This window comes from Dermacentor albipictus, chromosome 3, assembly GCF_038994185.2.
Source record: "Dermacentor albipictus isolate Rhodes 1998 colony chromosome 3, USDA_Dalb.pri_finalv2, whole genome shotgun sequence".
Classification (NCBI taxonomy): domain Eukaryota; kingdom Metazoa; phylum Arthropoda; class Arachnida; order Ixodida; family Ixodidae; genus Dermacentor; species Dermacentor albipictus.
In genome coordinates, this window is record NC_091823.1 from 58,013,374 (window position 1) to 58,034,546 (window position 21,173).

The 21,173-nt window shown below is 49.7% G+C and overlaps 1 protein-coding gene across 1 annotated transcript in view; it reads left to right on the forward strand.

Annotated features, from left to right (window-relative positions):
* The first annotated feature begins 1,518 nt into the window (after nucleotides 1-1,518).
* Nucleotides 1,519-21,173, forward strand: part of Glut4EF (Glucose transporter 4 enhancer factor) — a 125,517-nt gene continuing 105,862 nt past the window's right edge. The window contains exon 1 of the mRNA XM_065427841.1: nucleotides 1,519-2,282. Within this exon, the coding sequence (XP_065283913.1) occupies nucleotides 1,771-2,282 (512 nt within the window). The 5' untranslated portion in view covers nucleotides 1,519-1,770. The remainder of the gene's footprint in view (nucleotides 2,283-21,173) is intronic.

Here is a 21,173-nt window from a genome sequence, read left to right on the forward strand (position 1 = left end):
CTTTCAATTCGATTAATTTAAATCGTTTGCCATTGACTAAGGGCCACGATTCCGTGTTCCACATGCTGGTCGAGTTGCAGTATTCGCAAATAATACCGTCGAAATATTGTCTGTACATGGTACACAAATCTCGTTTGCAACAATCCGACGCGTCACAGGGACAGTTTATCGCAGCGCGTATGTCAATGGACCGCGGAATGTTTGATTTCGTTGTCCTCAATGTCCAACGAACGTACAGCTCGCAGGGTGAGGAGAAAATCGATCCAACGCCAGATGTCATAAACGTATGCAATTCTTGCTCGGCCGATTTGTCGCGTAACCTTTGTTTTTGAAGTTCTCAGTGTCAGCTAGTTACGTCACCGACGTCATAATTGGCTACAAATAGCCTCACAAAATCAAACATTTATTAAATTATGCACATTTGTTCCATTCGCTAAACTCCAGTTCTTCTTTCTTCCTTTTTTTTATTCAAGAAGCTCACTAGACCACACAATTTAGCCGCTGCGATCAATAACACAGTCAAAATGTTTGAGTTATTCTGAAACTCGACCGAACAACTTCAGTAACCATGCTGCATCAATAGCGCACAGCGTAAAGCTCTCAACGAAAGTGGAAGTTAAAACAGAGAAAACAGTGAGAACGTCATTTATTTATTTCGTGGTTCGTAGTTTGCAATGCGTGCAGCCAGCTGCACCGGTATAACGACCTTGGACGCGTTCCTGTCCTATATTAACGCCGCTTCTAGGATCCCATGCCGGGCGGCTCTGACAGTCAAGTTCGCGCAACAGCGAAGCGAACGACCGGGCGCTGGCGATGCCGGCCGTTCGCGGAAATTTCCTTCCAGCTTGTTTTGACGAATCAGCTGTACGCTATCAGTGTTTCCCGCTAGTATCGATTTTCCACCGAAGCCATTCAGCGAGGCTTGGCAACACTGACCGTTCTTTCGAGCGTCGGGGGAGAGCGGCGCTTGCTAGAACAGCCGATCACCCCCATCGAAACTTTGTCCGTAGCGCAATATTCACGCAAAGACAGTCTGTGCGGATTGCACTGATGAGGCCTAGGCGACGTCCGAAACGCATTACCTGTGCTGAGTTAGATCATTCTTCCAAACATCACAGTAACAAAGCGATGCCGCAAGCTTCCTTTTTTTTTTCGGGGGTTGCCGGCGGCCCCCAGCACCGCCGTAAACATGTTTACATTTTGGCCAGCTGGGCGGGGCCACGCGCACCGCTAGACGCAGTTGTCGAGCGCTAAATCAGCATTGTTTCGTCTCTACCGATGCCACATTGACGCAAGGAACGGGAAACAATTAAAACACAGGTGTTTGTTGGTGATAGTCAAGCTTTTTTCACGAACAAGCGGCCGGCACCGCATCGCGCGCAGCTCAACATCCGGGACCTTGGCTAGAACGCCATGGCCGCCTGACAACGGCGACAGCCAATGAGGAAATAGGTCAGAAGCTGAGCGGCCAATCGGAGCGCCCCCAGAATCACATGGCTTTGTTGTCGAGCGCGGCAGCGGAGCCGGCCCGAAGTGTGGGGGAAGGAGAAGATCGGCCAGCTGTGCTCAAGATAGCGAACGGTTGTCCCCACGGCGCACCGGTGCGGACCTCTCGGTGTTTGTCGGCTGTGTGTTATTCCCTCGGGCTAGTAGCATGTCAGTGCGCCGGCTCTGGCTTGAGCAGGTGGTGAAATCGTGAGTGTGCGTACGTGAAACGGGAGGATAGCGAGAAGAGCGACAGCTACGCGCGCGCGAGGAAGCGGCGGCGACATGTCGACGGGCAAGCGGCTGGCGAAGCGCTCGATCCTGGGCACGCGTGTGTGCGCCCCTACGGCAGACGGCAACCACATGCCTGGTGTTATTCAGGCGACCAAAACGGACACTGACGACGAGAACATCTACACTGTCATGTTCGCCGACAAGACGACGGGCGAGTACCGCGGCGAAGAGCTCATCGGGCCGGGCTTCCAGACCATAGCGGGCCTCACTCTCAAGAGCGGCCAGCGCGTGTACGTGACGTTTAACGGCCGCGAAGTGTCCGGCGTCGTGCTGGAGCACGACGCCGTGCGCGACGACGTGGTCATCAGCATCCAGCCGTCGCAGCACAACCAGCACATCACGCAGACGGTCCACAAGCGCCTGGAAGAGGTGCGACTCTTGGAGAGCCGCAAATCAGCTCGCCTACAGGACTTGGACACGGACTATTCGCGGCTTGCCGAAGGTCAGGGCGAGCTCCGGCGGCGAGCCTCTTCACTCAGCATCGATGTGCCGCCTTCCATAAAGTGAGTCCGCCTCCCAAATCAATTTTATTCAGATTGTCATCCCATGTTACAAGTCCGACTCCCTCCTAAATTTTCCTCGGCGCTTTCGTCATCCGGCCAGCGGTATGGCCGCAAGCTCGCGAGAGGGCCGCCGCGCTCCCAGCTGATCGAGGATACAGCTGGTTTCGGCTCGTAAGCGGGTCGCCGTGCGCCGCGTGCGAAACGTAACGTCGTGCTCCTTTTATTGCTTTTCCAACCTGTCTTGACAGAAAATCTCCCTGTCCGGACAAGCCCGGGCAGTATGAGAGCGCGCGCAGTGGCTCCCTGTAGGCGCGGCGCCGATCAGCTGTGCGCCGCCACCACCGCGCAAACGAAAGCCGGCCGGCGCGGCCTCGCTTGCTGCGTACACACAAACATGGAGGCGCGCCTCGCCCCTCGCGAACCGGCGCACGCGCAGCGACGTCAACCTGACGTCACGGCCTGTTTTGCTCCTTCCTTCCCGGGAATGCCTCACAGCAGAGAGCACCTCTCGCGCGTGTGTCGCAACTCCGCAGCAGCCCTCCTCGCCCCTTGCCGCCTTGCTTCGATCCACGGAACGCCGCAGCGGCTCGTTTGTGCATGTTTGACTTACTCGGGGTCCGAGCACACAGCGCAACCGCTGCCCTTCTCTGCGTCCCGAGGCCCACGGGACGCCTAGCAGCCGCGCGGCAGGTTGTGTGCGTGTTTGCTTGGTCCTGGAAGCTCTTGCTGTTCCCTATTCTATTCTCTCCGCGCGCTGTCGGAGAAGCCGGCCGGCCGGCTTGCGGGCGCGGCGGCGAAGGGGGTTCTCTCGCTTTTTGTTTCTCGCGCCGCGCGGCTTCCCCCCTTTCCCTCCTCACTCGCACGGCCTCATGATCTCTTCCGGGGTCGAAGCGAGCGAAGCTGCGGCGCTTGGAAAACTACTCCGACAGCTTGGGGGAGCCGTTCCTTGCCTGCTCGCGAAAATCGCTCGGGGACGCTCTCGTTTCTGAGCGGCGTCGACGTCGTGGTTTCTTCCACAGTTGTGGCCCGGGAAGAGGTGGTATGGGTTCTGCGAATTGACCCACTGCGGAAGCAATGGTTTATGTCTTCTTCGTTTATTTTTGCCTCTATCTCTCTCTCTCACTTACGGTTGTCGGGAGACTGCTTCGTCGTATATTCCCTTATTCGGTTCAAAAGCCGTCACGCCAGGTTACGAGTGCCAGTCGGACGAGCTTTGTTCCTCACGAGTCCCTCTCTCCCGTCCGCTGCGAAGCAACGGCTTTCGTGTAGCGGCCGCTCTTTATGAAAGCAGCGGGAGCTTGTGAGTGATGTATAAATGCATTACAGCCGAGAAAACAGCTCTTGCACAGCTTTGCTATTCATCGTGCGCATTCGAATTGTTCGTTCCTGAAGGTCTCCAGAGTTTCTTTGTTTCTTTTATTTTTCTTTCTTTTTGCGATTCCCTCTGCGTCTCTTACGACGCTTTGTATGGTATCATGCACCTTTTAGCAGTTTGTCATTCGAAGCATCTGACGTAAATTATTAGAGATGCCACGCTTGGCACATTCAACGACATTCGCATACGCGAAAGAAACCCGCACAGGTGAACACGTACCTTACAGCATTATACCTTATAACATTGCGCCATCCGAAGAATGCCCCGACAAAGATGTCCTCGCTTGCCAGCTGGCAGCTGTTGGCTAAGTTATCTCCTTTTAATATTTTTTTTACAGCAGCCATTGTGTATGCGCGCTGCTTCTAAAATAATAATAATAAAGATAGACCGGATTTAACTGATCTTATTATTCTAAGAATCGGCAAAACAATTAAGTCTCAACTCCTTCGACAGATGTGTATTCATTCAATGACGCAAACTTGCCCTTATGATACACTTCGAAAAATAGAACGTCAAGGTGTCTGAGCTCTTTCTTGTCCGACAGTTAGTGACTATGTGCCCTCCATAAGTTTTGCACGTGAAAAATACTGGACATATAAGTAATAGCGCCATGACGCCACGGTTCCCGTGCTACTGCTTTTGTGGAACGCTTCCTTTTTCTTTTTTTTTGGTCCACTGATTGGGCGTGTTTTAGAAAAGAGTGCTGGCACCATATCCAACGAACTCGCGATTGTGGCCTCAGGATATCAAGAGGCGCTAGCAGATACTTTCTCACTCAGAATCATCCCTTAGCTGTACCGGGGCCATTCTCCGGAAAGTTTTCAACTCATTGTGGTGCGCCTTCCATTAATTGCCTTCTATATATGTTAGCGGGTGTGGAGGACTGTGTGCTGTGGATTTCTGGCCCTATGAGATGGCTTATTTTCATTTTCTTGCTACATGCATATTTTATGTTATTGTTGTTTCTGCTATGCGAAAAGGAGTAGCTGTCACCATTGTAGGGTGACTACATCTCTTTCTTTTATTTTCATTTCAATAACAAAATATCTGAAGAGTCATAACTACTGGGGCGGAATTCACAAAGCTATTCTTACGTGAGTGATCTTTGCCATTTGTCGATCGCTTTGTCTAATATATGCCTAGCATCATGATTGGCTGGAACTTTCTCTTACGAACGATTCTAGCGTAAAAGCTTTTTGTGAATACGGGTACTGTTGTCTCCCCGTGTCTTATTCCGCCGGCGCTGGCGGGGTGCCCGTGGCGGTGTTTTGCCATTTGGTTATACGCCGACTTGAAAACAAACGACTCTCCCCGGCTCGGAGACAGAACTGGCAGAACGAATCGGAATGCATTGCACGCGCCGCCAGCGAGCTGGACTCATGCGGCGCTTATGCGAAGGCAAAGCTGCACGCAGAGGTATGCTAAAGACGACCTTTCACGGAGGGTCCGCGGTGATAATGTATACATAATGAAAGTAGCGCACCCACTTGCGGGCTTCTCATATTGTTCCCCAAGATATCTTAATACGCAAATCTAAGCGCGCCTTTGTTGCTGCAAAAGCCCTTCAAGACCAACCCATTTATTATTATTATTATTATTATTCTTTTTGCATTCAAGGCCGGGTTGAGAAGTAGGATAACGCGTATATAGTTAGATCAGCCTGTCTTGTCCACCCCATGTGCGCTTGGAAGTATATAAAGTATTTTGCCAGCCGGGCACTGGCCTATGTTCTGACAAAATTTGAGGCAAATCGAAGCTTGATTCTGGTGGTGAAATGTACGGGAGCTTAGAAATATTGTCACCTGTGCTTGTTTGTCTTCGTCGGATGACAACGTTTCAATATACTCAGACGAGGGTTCTGATATGAAAGACTGTATACCGGGACCCTCAGTAAGGGAGCACTGGGATGAAATAATAAATTACGACAACAGGAAGCGCTGAAAAAAAGACGCACAGACGCAATAAAATACTAACATATTCAACGCAGAACAAAGATGACCGGCTACGAAAGACACCACCGAAGTACAAAGGATACGATGCCAGCTGCATGAGAAATAATAATTTAGAGAACGTGTCTGAATGTTGTTAATGAATGCAACATCTCTTCAATAATGCTGCTACGGTTTCTTTTCTTTAATTACCGTGAAAGCTGGCGTAATTTTACCGGAGCAACGGAGATTTTAGCAATCGGAGCAATTAGATATTTTTTCAAAGAGAAAGCAAGCTGACGTAATCCGAGAGGTAACGTCGCCTTGAATGAGCACGAGCTGAACAGAATGCAAAGCATTGCGTCGGTTCGGTCGTGCTTAAGAGGTAGCTTTAGCTCGGGTGCCCCTCTTTAAATACACGCAAAAGGAGAATTCGTTTTTCTCGTCAACCACTTCACCAAATTTGACGAGATTACTTGCATTTAAGAGAAAAACTTAAAATCTGTTCGCTTGGAGTTTTTTGTTTAGGCCGTCATTTCTTTTATTAAAGATTGGCAAAAACTGCAAACATCCAGAAGACGAAACTATCAAGTTTATAAAACTCTAACTCAACAACGAAATATGCTACCACAATTCTGTTAATTGCGTCTTATAGTACATATAAAACGGACAAAATTGATATGTTGCACATGAATCTGTAAAAATTTAGTAATATGGAAATAAAACTTCTGCATAACCCTTGTACGCAACGTAACAAATTCACGTAAGATATAAATTGACATATAGAATTTGTCCGCTTTGAATGATCCAACAGATGCCGTTTACAGAACCGCGGTACCTTTTCTTGATGCAGATATATTAATTTGTAAACTTCGTGCTTCTATATTTTACGAACTTTCGAATTTTTGAAATCTTTTCCCACAAAATTCGGGCCCTAAATCGATCTTCCGCTTTAAACGGTCACTAGAATTTTACTTTCTCTCTCAAATGCAACAAATTTAATTTTAAATTGGTCCAAAGGTTATCCCAGAAAAGTGTTCTTGCGTTTTGCATGTATTTGAATAGGCCGCGTGGGAGTTAGGCCCGAGCTAAAGCTTCCTCTTAAGACAGATCGTCAAAGGAAAATTGTCGCCCACTCGACTGCACGCAAAATACAAGGGAAACCCATACAGGTTTTTAGCAATAAATATTCACAGTTGAAGAAAGAAAGACCGTACTGGTCTTCTTGTATACTGCGAAGCTTTCTTTTTCACTAACCCCTATCGGTTTCCTTTAGCTTCGTGATACAGTCGGGTGAACCACAATATTTCCTTTCGTGAGCTTTCCGCCACTTTGCATGCGGGCTTCCGCAGAACTGACATGCTTTAAACAGAAAGGTATTCACTGACGTACGTTCGGCTAACTATTACTAAATCCTTCTCATTTAAGACACAAGGTAAATATTCGGTGGCTTTCTTTTCTTTTTCGGGGACATACACAGATATAATGTATTTTTCGCACACGTTTGTGTGTGTGGGTGTGCGGGCGTTTTCGAACCATATATTGGCAAGCGATTTCTTTTGACCACCTTGTGTGATATGATTGTTACGTTTTCAATTATCCTAACGGTGATGGTGGTGGATAATATATTTCAACTTCACTTCCATGTCTTCCTCTTGTTGGGCAAAGTGAGGCCCTTCGGCCAGGGGACTCATGGGTTATAGGCATGCCTTTTTGAAATGCCATAAAAAAAATAACAGACAGGAAGTCTGATTTTGTTTGCGACGAACACTTTGGGTCCGTTAATATATGCTTCAATATCAGAGTCGCGCTGCAATAAATATCCGAGATAACAGAGTTTTATATGTATATTTGCTATTTTCACAATAGCTTTATCGGCAAGTCACATACAGTATGACTGAATTTTGTTAATGCAACGACTAACAGTTGCCGTTATCGCAACATCGAAAATGAAAGCAACAGTCACCGCATGCACTTGCGCAGACATTGTGAAACAGAAACTTTATTATTGTTACTTTCTCCTATCTCCATTCGCTTATTACCCAGACGCGATTAAGGCAGTCTGCAGGTGTGTTTTTCATTCCCGCAGCCAACGTCCTCTCGTCGGTTTACATATAACGTCGTTGAACATCTGGAGGAGCTGTCGTTTTATTTCACTCTAACGTTAGATACGCAAACACAGCCGCACATTTGCGTGCGTCGCAGTGTAACGCTCCGTCGCTGGAAAACGCGCGCGGATTTAAGAAAACCTAATCTCACCCATTCCGTTTTGTTTCTTTTCTGTCCTGTTTTCTCTTTCACTCGTGGCGTTTGCGCCATTCGCCGCAGCACCTGCAGTTCATTCGACGTCTTCTGAGAAAGAAAGAGGGGGGAAAAGGAGAGAGAGAGAGAGAGATGTGAATCGGGATCGATTGGCGTACATACAAACGCACATGTTTACGCTCCGTGGCCGTTCCGAGAATTGACGGTCGATACTCGAAGAGCAAGTGAGGCTGCGGCACCCGCATCCCATAACCGTTCTGTGGCCTGAACAATTGCTTTCGAAGGCACCGCGTGCGCGTCCTTCGTATTTCGTTAGGCCAATGATTCGTACAACGGGTTACCGTGAGTTACGAGAAGTTTCTTCTCCGTTCCTTCGCGAAAGTGCACACGTCATCAGTAAGGGGAAGAGCATATTTCACGGTTCTGGGTTCGACATCACCCGCGAAGCATATAGGTGCACGACTCCGTGGCGGCGCCGAGCACAGAAACTGGGCCCACATTCACAAGGAAGCTCTTATACGCTGGAATTGTTCGTGAGAACAAATTACAGCCAGTCCTGATGCTGGACATATAATTAGCGAAGAGCACTTGCGTAAGAAAAGCTTTGTGAATTTGGCTCCTCAAATGTTGAATTACGGGGATTTAGCGCTACAAAGCAACACATGGACTATGAAAGTGCTCCGCCTTACTTTCGACCACCTAAGGTTATTTATTTAACGTGGGCTGAGCATGATAGCTTCGGCATCCCGGAAGAACTAGTAGCGCACAATGCACGGGCGAGCCCTCCTCCTGCTCCTCCTCCTCCCACCTCTGGGACACGCGCATAAAGAGATTCTATAGGAGGAAATTGAAGTGTGGGATTTAAGTGCAGCGCAGTAACTGGTCTGGTTTAGCGATTGGCTGACGCGAGTCCTGTAGCCTTCGCTGCATTGCACGAAGTTTGTCAGACGGAGTATTTGAGTGCAGGGCGAGTCGAATGCGAACTTGCCTCTGCGGCCCAGCAGCCGAGCGGCGTATAGAGTGCGTTCGCTTCCGCGGTGTACAGAGCGAGCTCAGCCAAGCCGGCCGGCGAAGAAAAGAGAAGGTCGCCGTTGATCCGCGTGCGCTCGCTTTCCTGGACGGCGTGTGTTTGTTCACCTCGAAGTGGGTCGTCGGCGTCATTTCTCGAGCGAGAGGGGCCGGCGGTCGCCTCGCACTGTCTTTCTTCTTATTATTATTTTGTTTTTCTTTGGCGTTCCCGCAGTCGCCGCTGTAGAACGTTCGGCGAGGGTGACGGTAAAAGGAAGTGCGAAATCGGGAAAGAATGGGTGCTAAGGTCAGCTGAACAGAGGGCGGTACGTTCCACCGAGTTGTTGCCCGTACCGCTGCTACCCCGGCACGGCTGCCATTATCCGTCTCGCCAATTCCGTGCAGCGCGGCGAACCCTACCGCGGTTCGTTTCAGCCAATCGGAAACTATGGACCCGTGTTCAGAAGAAAACGGGCTCGTGTACGCTGGATCAGTGTGGCGTTAGAACAGGAGCGGGAGCCAATCGCGATAAGAAGCTTAACGTTATATCGAACGTATAGCCAATTGTTGAACGAAAAGCTTAGAACCCCGGAAGCATCCGCGTTCTCGGGAAAGGTGGTATGATATAGGTTGCGCGCCGCTTATCCTTCCGTCATCCTTGCGTACGTCCGGTGTGGCACCTAAAAAGGATTAGCGGCAGACAGTGGACGAGCCCTTGTGGTTCTCGTTCATGGTTGGCCGAGGAGAGCCGTCTCCTTCCGATGCACTGCACGGAGTTGGTTGGGCGCCAAAGCTTCACTGATGCACGGGTGCGTGAGCAAACGTGGAAGGCGGAGTAAAAGAGTATATACACTCGCGGCCGCGGCAGTCCGCTCGAGTTCGCGAGGGGCCTGTCTGCCGCCGACACGCAACGGTGGGCATCTCGGGCGAGACCTGCCGACTTGCCGCGAGCGCGCGCGCTCGCTCCGCTGCTACGCTTCTGCAGCGCCGGCCGGTAATCACGCCGCTGCGGCCGAGCGGTACGACACCTGAGCTGTGTGTGTGTGCCCGGCGCGCGTGGAAGCCGGGAGCGCGGCCGCATTATGTACGCACTCGGCGCGTGCGAATGCGCCGCTGGAGGTACGCCGGGTTCCTTTCGAAAGAAACAGCGCGTGTATACAGCGACAACTTTCGTCGGGGATTGCATCGCCGTGGGTGGTCCGCGGGTAGAGACCAGAGAAGCGACCGGCAAAGTTAGATCGAAGTACCGATTAGTCACTGCGCCGGATTAGTGCACGCGGTTTTACGAGAAAACGCGGTATCGTTTTCGGCAGAATTATTCTAAGGATTATGAGAGAGACGGATAGATCGGGGTCGACATAAGATGAAGAGCAGCGCTCCTCTGTTTCTGTCTTCCGTTCGCGCTTTTGCCACTTCAACCATGCGTTATACTAGGAAAAGGCACGGTGCGTTAAACTCCCAGTAAGGTTGACCGCGCTCAACCGCTTGACCCACTCACTGGATTTGTGTTCCGAACGCCTGGAGGAGAAGCTCAAGAAGGAGCGAACGGAGTCCCAAATGAGCAAGTTTTGCAAGATAACGTTGTCCCACTCATGGAGGGTTGACGTGGAAAGAAAGAAAGAAAGAAAGAAAGAAAGAAAGAAAGAAAGAAAGAAAGAAAGAAAGAAAGAAAGAAAGGAAATGTTTGGGAAGGCCGAAAAAAATATGATGCCCGTTTCTTATGTGTACGGTATTAAACCTCTGCTGCCTTCTTGTGAGACGTAACCATTACGAAAGAAAGGAAGAAACGAAAAGATGGGCACTCACAAATGTTGCTTCCTGTTGAATGGTGTACATTTCGATAGAAACGAATATTTGGCAAGGATTTCTTAGTGGCCTTCTCTATAGAGCAGAAACGGTGAACGTCCCACCAGCATGCCATCGTATCTGCCCTCGAAGCGCGGCTTGAGGGTCCTTCAAAGCGCGCTCCGAAGCCCCGCGCGCTGCGGCCTCTTCCGCTAGATGCTCATTTATTTATTCTTCCCGTGTACCCGTGTCCTCGACTCTCCATTTCTGCTCTCGCGGTATTCCTTGTGAAGGGAAACAGGCTGACTCCGCTTTCAGAGCTATAGCCCTCACACTTGAGTGAAGACGGAAGATACGTGGGACTGTTGTGGTCTGTGGACCGCTCTATGTGAAACTTAGAAGTTAGCTTCCCTGCGCAGCCCAAATTCCACCCGTCGCCTCCGCTGTGAAATAATTGAGGCGCGAATTCGGTCCAGAGCCAGGATAATGCAGCTATTTCTTTTGGCGTTCCGCCCACGTTTTCAGCGGTTTTGGGTATACCCGCGGGAATGGTGGATGAAAAGAAAGGAATATAATATAGCGAACATAATCTTTATTTTATACAGACTCAGCGCTGGCTACCTCTAGCCCGGGGTAAATGTCCATTTGCAGTATGCCCATTCACTTTATTTGGACGACGCAACGTTGCACGGAACCTTCACGTTGAAGGCGGCCCGTGCACCATAATAGCCACGAGGGTTTCGATTGTTGAGGCAAACCCTCTCGTACATTTCGCAAGCACATGCACTATATAGATTGTGTGCGCGCGGCCAACTGCTTCTATAGGCCACTTCTATATGCGGGCGAAGACTGCCAAAAGCCCGCGCTGTGCGCTTTGGTGCTTATCGTTCGCGCTGTCCACGGACAGGTTTCACCATACATTCTGTTCTTTCTCGAGGTAAACTACAATACATGATCAAGTCTGTGGTTTGAGGGAAAGGATAACAATGTTGCTGCGCTAGAAGGATCGGTGTCGTTCCGAATTGCAGGATGTCAAAAAGAAAAGGAACACGAAATCGGGATGAAGGAATTAAATTACTTAAGGACGGGTGACAGAGAAATGAAGCGCCCTATAACGTGAAACTATTCCAATATGTTTTTATTCCAATCTATTGACGTCAAATTTACGTAACCGCCGACGCAAGCATCAGGCAAGTGACCCGCAGCGTTGCCTGAACCGCACAATCAAACGCCCTCCTCGTTTATAGGAGGTCACTTTTGTTTGCTTTCAAAACGAATAACATGAGGCGAGGAGCACGCTCGAGTGGAGAGGGTTTCGATGGAGCCGAGCCAGCGCACTGAAAGTAGATAAGCGGATGAAGAGGGAGGTGCCGGCATCTGCGATTGGTCCGCTTTCCCTTACTTAGCTTGCGGTGGCTTGTCTAAAATCGAGATGGCGTGCAACGGACAGTTAAAAATGCCGCTAAACCGATTCTCAGCAAAGAAGAGTTGGCAGAGCGATGTCGTATACGTGCCGAAAGGGCTCGATAACGTTATACGGCCACGCAAAAAGTTTTGTTATATGCAAATAAACCCATGGTCTCCGGCAGCTGCGAGCAGCCAGTGCCTGAGCGATCGGCGGCAGCCATCCTCTATTCCTTTGGGAATGGGGAAGTCTCCGTTTATTCAGAAAAAAAAAGGGGGGGGGGGGAACAGTTTTGTTCGGCATATATTATGCATCCACAAAGCGTACATGCACGTCACTTTGACGGAATGAGTTTTTGCGGTTTTGTGACGTCGACTAACAGACAGGTGAAGTGGGTACAGCCTGAAACTTTTGACCAAGAGCAGAGGGTTAATGGCGAAAAGGCGGCGAATCAGCAATAACTATTTTTCTTTTGTTCGGTCGAATCACGCATAATCAGTTTGTGTGCAGGTCATGTCAGATTGGGAGCTATCGCGGTTTTCGTGACGTCGCATGCATGACAGACGGGTAAAGTGGGGGTGGTCCAAAAAAGCTTTTGACCAATCGCGGAGGGCTGATTGCCGAATTGAAATAGGAAAATCTGTAATAGCGTTACGTCAGAGCGCCCCAAGTGTCAAAGCGCGCGCGCAGGAAGGATACACACGTCCATGTTGTATACGTGGGCGTGAAAGGTGTTTGTTTGCGTCTCCCGTGCCGTTTGTTTACCGCGAGCACTGCATGTAGCGCGCAGGCCCGTCTCCGAGGACGAGTCCCGCTCGAACGATGCGGATCGAGCGAGCGCGAGTTTGTGCTTGCACGCGCGGCGGGAGGAAGGGTGTTTGTTTCTCCGGGCAGTTGTGCGCCTCCGTGCCGAGCGGTGCCTGTGCGCGCGCGTGTGTGTATATGCGATGCGAAACGCGCGTGTTTCAACTTTGTTTTGTCTTTCTTGTGTCGCGTGCCCCGCTCAGCCTACTTCTACGCAATGTGTACTATGGCCTCCGAGATCGGAGAAGCGCTGCCGTTTTTTGCCAGGACAACAGAGAGAAAGAAAGAGAAAAATAGAGAGAAAAGAGGGTGCCTTCCTTCTGTCCACCAGCACTTAGCGTTTGCTCTACCTCTGCTGCGCTTCGTCGCTGTACCTGAACTCGCTCATATATATATATATATATATATATATATATATATATATATATATATATATATATATATATATATATATATATATATATATATTCACCTCGTTGGCCATGTGAGTGGGTGCGAGGGTACCACCGCCGTATAGTGCAACGGACAGATAGTCGCACGTAAGGGCAATACGGAAGGTGTGGACGTGGCACCTACCTCCGTCAAGTTACCTTCTCGTCCACCATCAGCTCCTTTTTCTATATTATCTCTACTCTCAATTAAAACACACACAAGCACTGAGGAACAAACACATACAGGGCCGCGTAGGCGCCAAGTGGCACCGCCATTAACTAGAGCCGAGACAATTACACCGGGTAGCTCAGAAGGCTGTTCGCGCGCAACTTGGGGATGTGCGTTCCGTACGACGACTTCCGGTCCAAGGAAGTCGTTACAATGTTTATAAATATATACTCGTATACGTACGCGAGCCACCGAGCTACGTGCTTCTCGCTGCTGACGGTCAAGATTGCTAGCGAGTCGGATAAAATGCGGCCTAATTGCGGCCCTAAGCTGCGAAATTGGCCCGAATCCTTGGATGGCGCTTATTAGGTTATGAGCGTTTTATACCAGCGCCTTCATCGTAGTTGTCTCGCGAAATAAGCGTCCGCGCTTTGGACAAACCATCGAGCGTGGTTCGCGAGGACGGTTTTTCATCGCGAAGGATGAAAAATGATGAAAAAGTGAGTCACGCTTACGCGAGGGGAATAACTTGACAGCTTCCGTTTTTTCATTATGAAGTGGCGCATTAAAGGTTTAAGGAAAACTCAATTCGTCAAGGGGTCAAAATTGCGCGGTAACTTATCTCTGAGTGAATCGCTTATGCATGCCTGTTTACCACACTACTAATTGATTCTACCTGGCCTGCACATATAAAATAAAGCTTATTTATGTGTATGTACGCTTGTAAGCGCCGTATGTGATGAGCATGTCTTTTACATTTAGCATTGCCTCGGCTTTTCGCAGCGCTTGAGTAGCGTGCAGTAGCGCAGGCTTCTATTGATCCACATCCCAGATCCCCAAGATCCACATCCTATACACCCACATCTCATAGATGTGGGTATATAGATATGGTTACTGACGTTCCCTTACCCTCAGTTCGTTCCAACCCCCTTTCCCACGTTCCCTCCCGTTCTTTAGCCCCGTGCAGCCGGTCGTTCTTCGTGTATACGTGATTTACCTATGGTCAGTCTGGCCGGACTGCGGCCTTGACCAGGCTACCATGCATTGCAACGACCCTTCCTGCATGTCTCCTGTCCATGCGTGAAGCGCTCCCGAACCTCACGCTCTCACTCATTTTTCTAACGCCAAAGCATCACTGCTTGCAAAGTAGTTACTTTGCAAGCAGTGATGCTTGCAAAGTAATGCTTGCAGTGATGTATCACTTGATGCATCACAGTGATGCAGTGATGCATCACTTTGCAGTGATGCTTGCAAAGTGATGCTTGCAGTGATGCTTGCAAGTAGACTACTTTGCACTGCGTGCAAAGTAGACTCATACAGGTTTCCGACAGCCACATTTTAGACCGGCGCTAAATCCGTCACGCGCACTCCGCGAAACGAAAGCTTTATTTCCTCGTTCACAACTCACGGGTCAACGCACCGAATCGCAGGTGCTGGCCTGCAGTCGTTCGCGAACCGCGCGAACAACCCGCCAAATACGTAGTACAAAGTGAGTCCACTGCTTTTCCACGGGATTCGTCACTGCGGAGGACCGCGGGACACCTGTGTACATACACACGCGCGAGTACACAATACATTGGCCCCGCGAGGCGCCCTGGCGTGGGGTTGCACGTCGTCGCCGCCCTCGCGGCAGCCGTGCATGCTGTACAGCGGGGCGTGTGGGTAAGCCTCGAGGGCTAGCGACCTGTGGCGCGGCATCCTCGATACGCCGCCGCGATAACGAACTGCAGCGTGTATACCTGTCGCCACCACGTGCGCGCTCAACTCGAGCCTTTCCGTGGGGCGCTGTTCGCGCCCACAGAGAGGCAGGAGGGGGCGGAGGCCGCGTCAGCGTTCCCCTCCGCACGCCGGACGTCGAACTCCGGCTTTTCTGCGCACGAAGTCTCGCAAGGGCGAACGAAACCAAACACGAAGCACGTGGACGACCGCGAGGGCGTACTTCCCCGGGCGCATCCTTTCTCTCTCTCTCTTAAGCGGACGCAGCACAAACCAATCTTATACTATAGTAAAAAAACGCGGAACTTCCAAAAGCGCCTGTTCTGTGTTCGTTCACGTGACAGTGGCACGTTGAGAACGCGTTTGGCGAACGGTTGGACTATACAGCCTACAACATCCTTCTCCGCCTCCTAAAATTGCTCCTTTTAACGGCGCAAGGGCAACAAGTAGTTTGTACATGTTGCGAAATAGCAAAGACCTCTTCATACGGCGTGTGCGCGTTGAAAAAAATAATTTAAAAGTTTAGCTATATATGTGCATGGACCCGTACAGTCTGTACGGCAGGTATTTCCGCTTCTATCGCTGTTGTTCTTCATTCATGGCTTTTACTTTCTTTTTGTCCCCGAGCCTATGGAAAATAGAAACACGCCGAAGCGAACTGCTAGTCAGCGCTCGAACTTTGCAAAGGCCAGCGCCCTACACACAAGTTAACGCCCTCGGTCGTTGACAGTCACGAACAAGCTGCGTTTGCGAAGACACCTGTCTTTACTTCCGCTTTAAGGGAGTCAGCACATATTACAAAAGCAGACAAATTGATGTACTTTAAGTTTATGTGCATGCAGTGGAAATTGAAGCAGACGCACACGCGGCGTCTCATATTGCAGGGGGAGTAAAAATACACATTTTAGGCCATTTTATAGAGGGAAACGACCTCGTTTACACCCAACGAGTTCATTAGTCTGTTCTTAATTTTTTTTCCTTTTTATGTTTATATTTATTCTCGCCACATATTTCGTTCAGGTGTCTCCACCGTGCGCTGAAGAATGATAGGCGTTCGTTTTTATGTTGAGTCATATTTCACACTTCCTTCCTGGACATGTAGCGCGGAAAGATGTGCAGTTCACTGTCAGCGCGTAGGTTTTTATGTGGAATGACTATTATAGGGACACAAGAGGGAAATACTAAATCAACATGGAGTGTATAAAACATTCTTTCGAAACCCTCTTTACGTTAAAACAATTCAGTAAGGGTCAAAGGGAGGGTGAACATTGTTCTTCCAATGTCGCGCCATACCGATGCTGCACGACATTAATGGAACACAACATATTTTTACGCTTTGGGGAGTGCCTGTATAACAGATGATAGGTCGAGTCCTTTCGCGTTTTGTTGAATGCAGTTCACGTTTTCTTGTAAACAAATACTCATTGGCCTCGCGCAGTTGTCAAAATCCGTGATGTCACGATGCGCAGGCCAGGAAATTTCAAGATGGCTCGAGCCAGAATGACGCAAGAACGTGGCAATCACCACGCCTCAGTTCGCGTACAGGTTGGTGCCTTAGTATCCCAGAATTTTAACCTACCGATGTACAGCTTAACTGATACGGGTGTCACACCGGTGCATTTTTGATGCATTTTCGATCGCGATCGAGCCAGATCGGGATCGAATTTCTCGACAGCTATTGGCTTCCTTTCGAAGCTCGCGTAAATGAACGAATCGCGATCGAGAAATTTGATGCCGATCGATCGCGACCGAGAATGCGCCAGTGTGGCACCCGTATTAGGGCTCCCTTGACAGGTGCTCTACATATGTGGGTCGAATTCACGAATCTGTGCACGAGTAAAAATAAATAAATGCTTTTAGTACGGGCAGCTAGGACCACAACCGTAGCGCCACTTTCCTGCCTGGCTGACTCACTCTCATAAATCTTAACATATTACCATATATAACACATCGGTTATATGTAACCCCATATAACTGATATATAACATAGCCATACGGGTCCAGCGTCCTTTATAGAAATGGAAGAAACTGGCGCGACACTTGTGTTCGGTAGAGCCATTGGCTCCTCGTGTGGAAACAGCCGTCCGCACCTGTTCAAAGCACCCTTGTGATCGACCGTGACAAACACTGAAGCTGCCAGGCGAAAACCGCAGTGCGCTGCTATACACGTGGACGGAAGTTTCACGAACTCTCATACGTGCCAACCACTGCTTGACAAGCACGATCACTGGAGACAGGCATACAGCAGCCTCAAAATTTAAAGCGTTGCTGCTATACGAGCTACATATAGGAGAAGGGCTGCGGCCGTCCGCCCATACACACACTGCAGCTTGGAACGGCATTCTCCTTCGCCAGAGCATGGTTGGCGACTATCTGACGGCATTGCGGAGCCGTCGTTGTCAGCTGCAGTGTTCGAGCGCCAACCAGCAAGGGTTCTCCCTCATATGTGCGAACGTCACATCGAATACGGCACCAGATTCGCTAACTTATGCGACGTCCCATGCTTGCGGTCTGAAACGTGTAGAAAGAGCTGGCAAAGTGGAAGACATGCTGTGTAAGAAACGACGTAATACGGAAATTGAGGTGTCTGTTATAGTTGCTTTGCGCCTTTTGCCGTTTTGGCTAAGGAATTCCAGCGACATCTTTATCAATGAAAAAGAAAGGGGGGGGGGAGCTGGATGGAGCGATGATTTATTTACGGGAAGGCAGATACATTAAAATACATAGAGACATGCGTTAAGCCAACAAAACAAACGGCATTCCGCCTGTTCTATAGCGCGTCTAGCAGCTGATCAGCGCACGTGTATAGCGGTGTACATGTTGTTAACCGCCGCGAATCAGTCGAGGTCGTGCTGCGAACCCCGTTTCAGAAATAAGCGAGGCCAGCGAACTTGACTGTGCCGTCACCGCCTTTGCATAAACAGCACTGCGCTTGGCCTCGCCGTTTCGAACTGCGCTCACATGTGGCGTGCATCCCGAGTCGCGAACGTCCGATGTATTTTTGTCGTTCGCTTGTATGCTTTTTTTTTTTTTATATGCCTCGGTCGCGTCATTGTTCCCTGGAAAGGATGCGGCGCGTTTATATCGCGGAGCTCGTGCGCGCACAAATGGTTGCGAACTCGACATTTTCACTGCACGCCCAGGCACGGATTGTTGTTTCGGGCGCTTGCAGGTTGTAGTGATATTTGTGCGCTCCTAAAAGTGACACCGGCGCATGCAAAAACTATATATATCTGCATTGATAGTTATTGAATTTGGCAATGGCACGTTGTTAATTAGCACACATGCCGACGCCTTTCGATGGATAAACCTTTGCGCAGCATTGTTTGAGGCGGAAGTGCCACCATACATGTATACGTCATGACTATGCCGGTTGTTTGTTTTTCGGGGCGGCTTTCACCGTGCATTGCAAATTTGCAGTGATGTTACCTGAGTCTGCGTCTCCATCTGTGATCCGTGTGTATCTATGTCCTATGTGTCTGTGTATTTTGTGACTATGTTGTGACTATAGGAGCACGTTTTCTGGGGAAAAAGACAAAAAGAAAGGAAATACTTAACAGTCGGGTGCCCTATACGGCTACTGTACGACATTGATGTGGGACAACAATGTTCTTCTGGAAGATTACAGCTAGCCAGCTGCAGAGGGATGTGTGCCGAAAGCGGTGAGGTGTTCCCAAGAAGGAAGTTATCTCGTAATTTGTAATTCAGCTCCGATCAGCCTGGACTATAGGGACCGCATTCACACACAGTAATATTTCTTATTCTATAAGTCTGGTTCGTTGCACCAGGCCAGCCAATTGTGATGTTTTGTACAAACGACTATATTATATCGGAGGGAGCTAGTCAAAACTCAAGCAGCCCTTACGAACCAAAAGCTTTTTAGATTTGGAAAACATGATTTTAGGGCGCTAAATAGACAAGCGCAAGGGATAAACGCGCAGACACACAGAGCGCCCTCTGCTTTTCCATTGCTTGTGTTCACGTTTGTAGCCTATTTCTATTTTTCAAATGATTATATATACCTCAGGCACTATTGTATTTTAACATTGTGTAGTAGCGTGACATGCGGTGACCGGCTCTTCCACTTTCTTTTCCCCTTCCTCCCCTTCTTCCTATCTTCCATTTCTATGTTTCTCTCTCCTTTCTGAAGAGTATACGGGCCTTGTGCCGCTTCCGGTGGCAGTTGCCAGCCTGCTCCTCGCTTTCCCTTTCCTGCCGTGCGTATATCTGTTTTCAAATAATAATAATAATAATAATAATAATAATAATAATAATAATAATAATAATAATAATAATAATAATAATAATAAATTTCTAGCGCCCTAAAATCGAGTTTTCGAAATCGCACCAACCTGTTATATTCGTGCCCGTGCATCCTACGTGAAAGTCGGAATGCCCCCCCCCCCTCCCTCTCCCTCTCTCTTTTTTCATTTTTTTTTCTCTGTCGTATTTGTTTCTTTCCTGCATAAACCTTCAACCGCCGTCCGCATGCATTCGCTTGAGATGGAGCGTATATGGAACAGCCCTTTAATGAAAGGTTGAGCCCACAGCTATGCGAGCCATCGCGCATACACGACGTGGCAAGACTGATCACTGCGTGAACTGGAAAGGATGGAACACTCTGGAGAAATTGAGCACTGCGGTCGCATGACCCGCGCTCCGCATCTCATATTGCCTGCCTTATGCATCACGGTCAGACGCCGCGGGCGTCATGGTCCTGCAGCCCACCCGCACTGAAAAATGAGAAGGGAGAAGAAAGAAGTAGGAGCAGGGAGGGGAGGGGGCTTTCGATTTTGATCGTCGAAAGCGAACGAAGTTCCCTGCCCGTATTATTACATTGTATTAGGATAGGACACTGGCATTTCGCAACGAAGTGCCTTGGCGAGTGCGTAAGATGCATCGTGGCCGCTTTTCATGGCCGACCTCGAGGGAACAACGCGGCGCTTCATGGGCGCAGGTGCTATGACGCAGCGCTGCGAAACCGGGCGACAGCTCATTGGTCGCAAAGCGCTTGGGCCATCGCCCCTAATGCGCCGCCAGGACTCTTTCCTAGCGGCAACTATGCGGCTGAGGCAGGCATACTACATACGCGGAAATGACCGGCCAAACAAAGGCCCCCTCCGTTCCCTCGCTTCCCGAAGAGAAAACGCGTAAACAAACGAACCGAAAGAGAAACGCGCGCTCTGACAAAGAATACGGGGCGGGCAGAAAGGAAGCAATAATAATAAGAAAAAAAGAACGAAATTCCTCTTCTTTACTGCTTCCATCAGAAACAGAAAAGTAAGATGGTGGCGGGGAGAGGAAGCGAACGAAAATCAGCTGTTGTGCAACGGGACCTGCTTTTTCTGGGACCGCTAGATTACGACCCTCTCGCTTCAGTTGCTTTCTCTCTCCCTTTCTCTTTATCCACTGTACGACACCTCGCAGCGTTTCACTCCTTTGTGTGAAGAAGGGGATACCCCCCCACCCCCCCAACACCCCCAACTCCTTTTCCGACTTGGGCCGCTTTCGTCGGCCGCTTTTGCTTTCTTTTTCTTCACTTCCGCGCATAGCATCGTCTCCTTGAAGTTAGGAAGAAGGCCCGCTTCTATTGTGAGAGGCCGCGCGAGGGGCGCTCCCTCACCCCGTGTTTGTGACTCGAGTGCCGCCCGGTCGGAGCGCGAGCCAGTTTTACGAGAGGCAGAGCGCGGAGCGAGAGAGAGAGGGAGATGGAAGTTTCGCAAGAGAAGAAAGTTACGCGACAACGGCGTCCGCAGCGGCGGGGCTTGGAAATGTCCCAAGCGAGGACGATGCAAGTTCACCCGGCGTGACTCACATTCGCAACCCATCCCCCCCTCCCTCCCTCCCTCCCTTAGGGACCACCGCGTTATGCTGCTAGCGCGCGCGGGGAGAATAATGCGTCGGCATGCCCGACCACTGCACTCCCGTTCCAAGTTCCTTTAAATACTTTGTCGGCCAATTTTCGCTCTCCCTTTCAGACCCGCGAACATGTTACTCGTCGTCTGCTG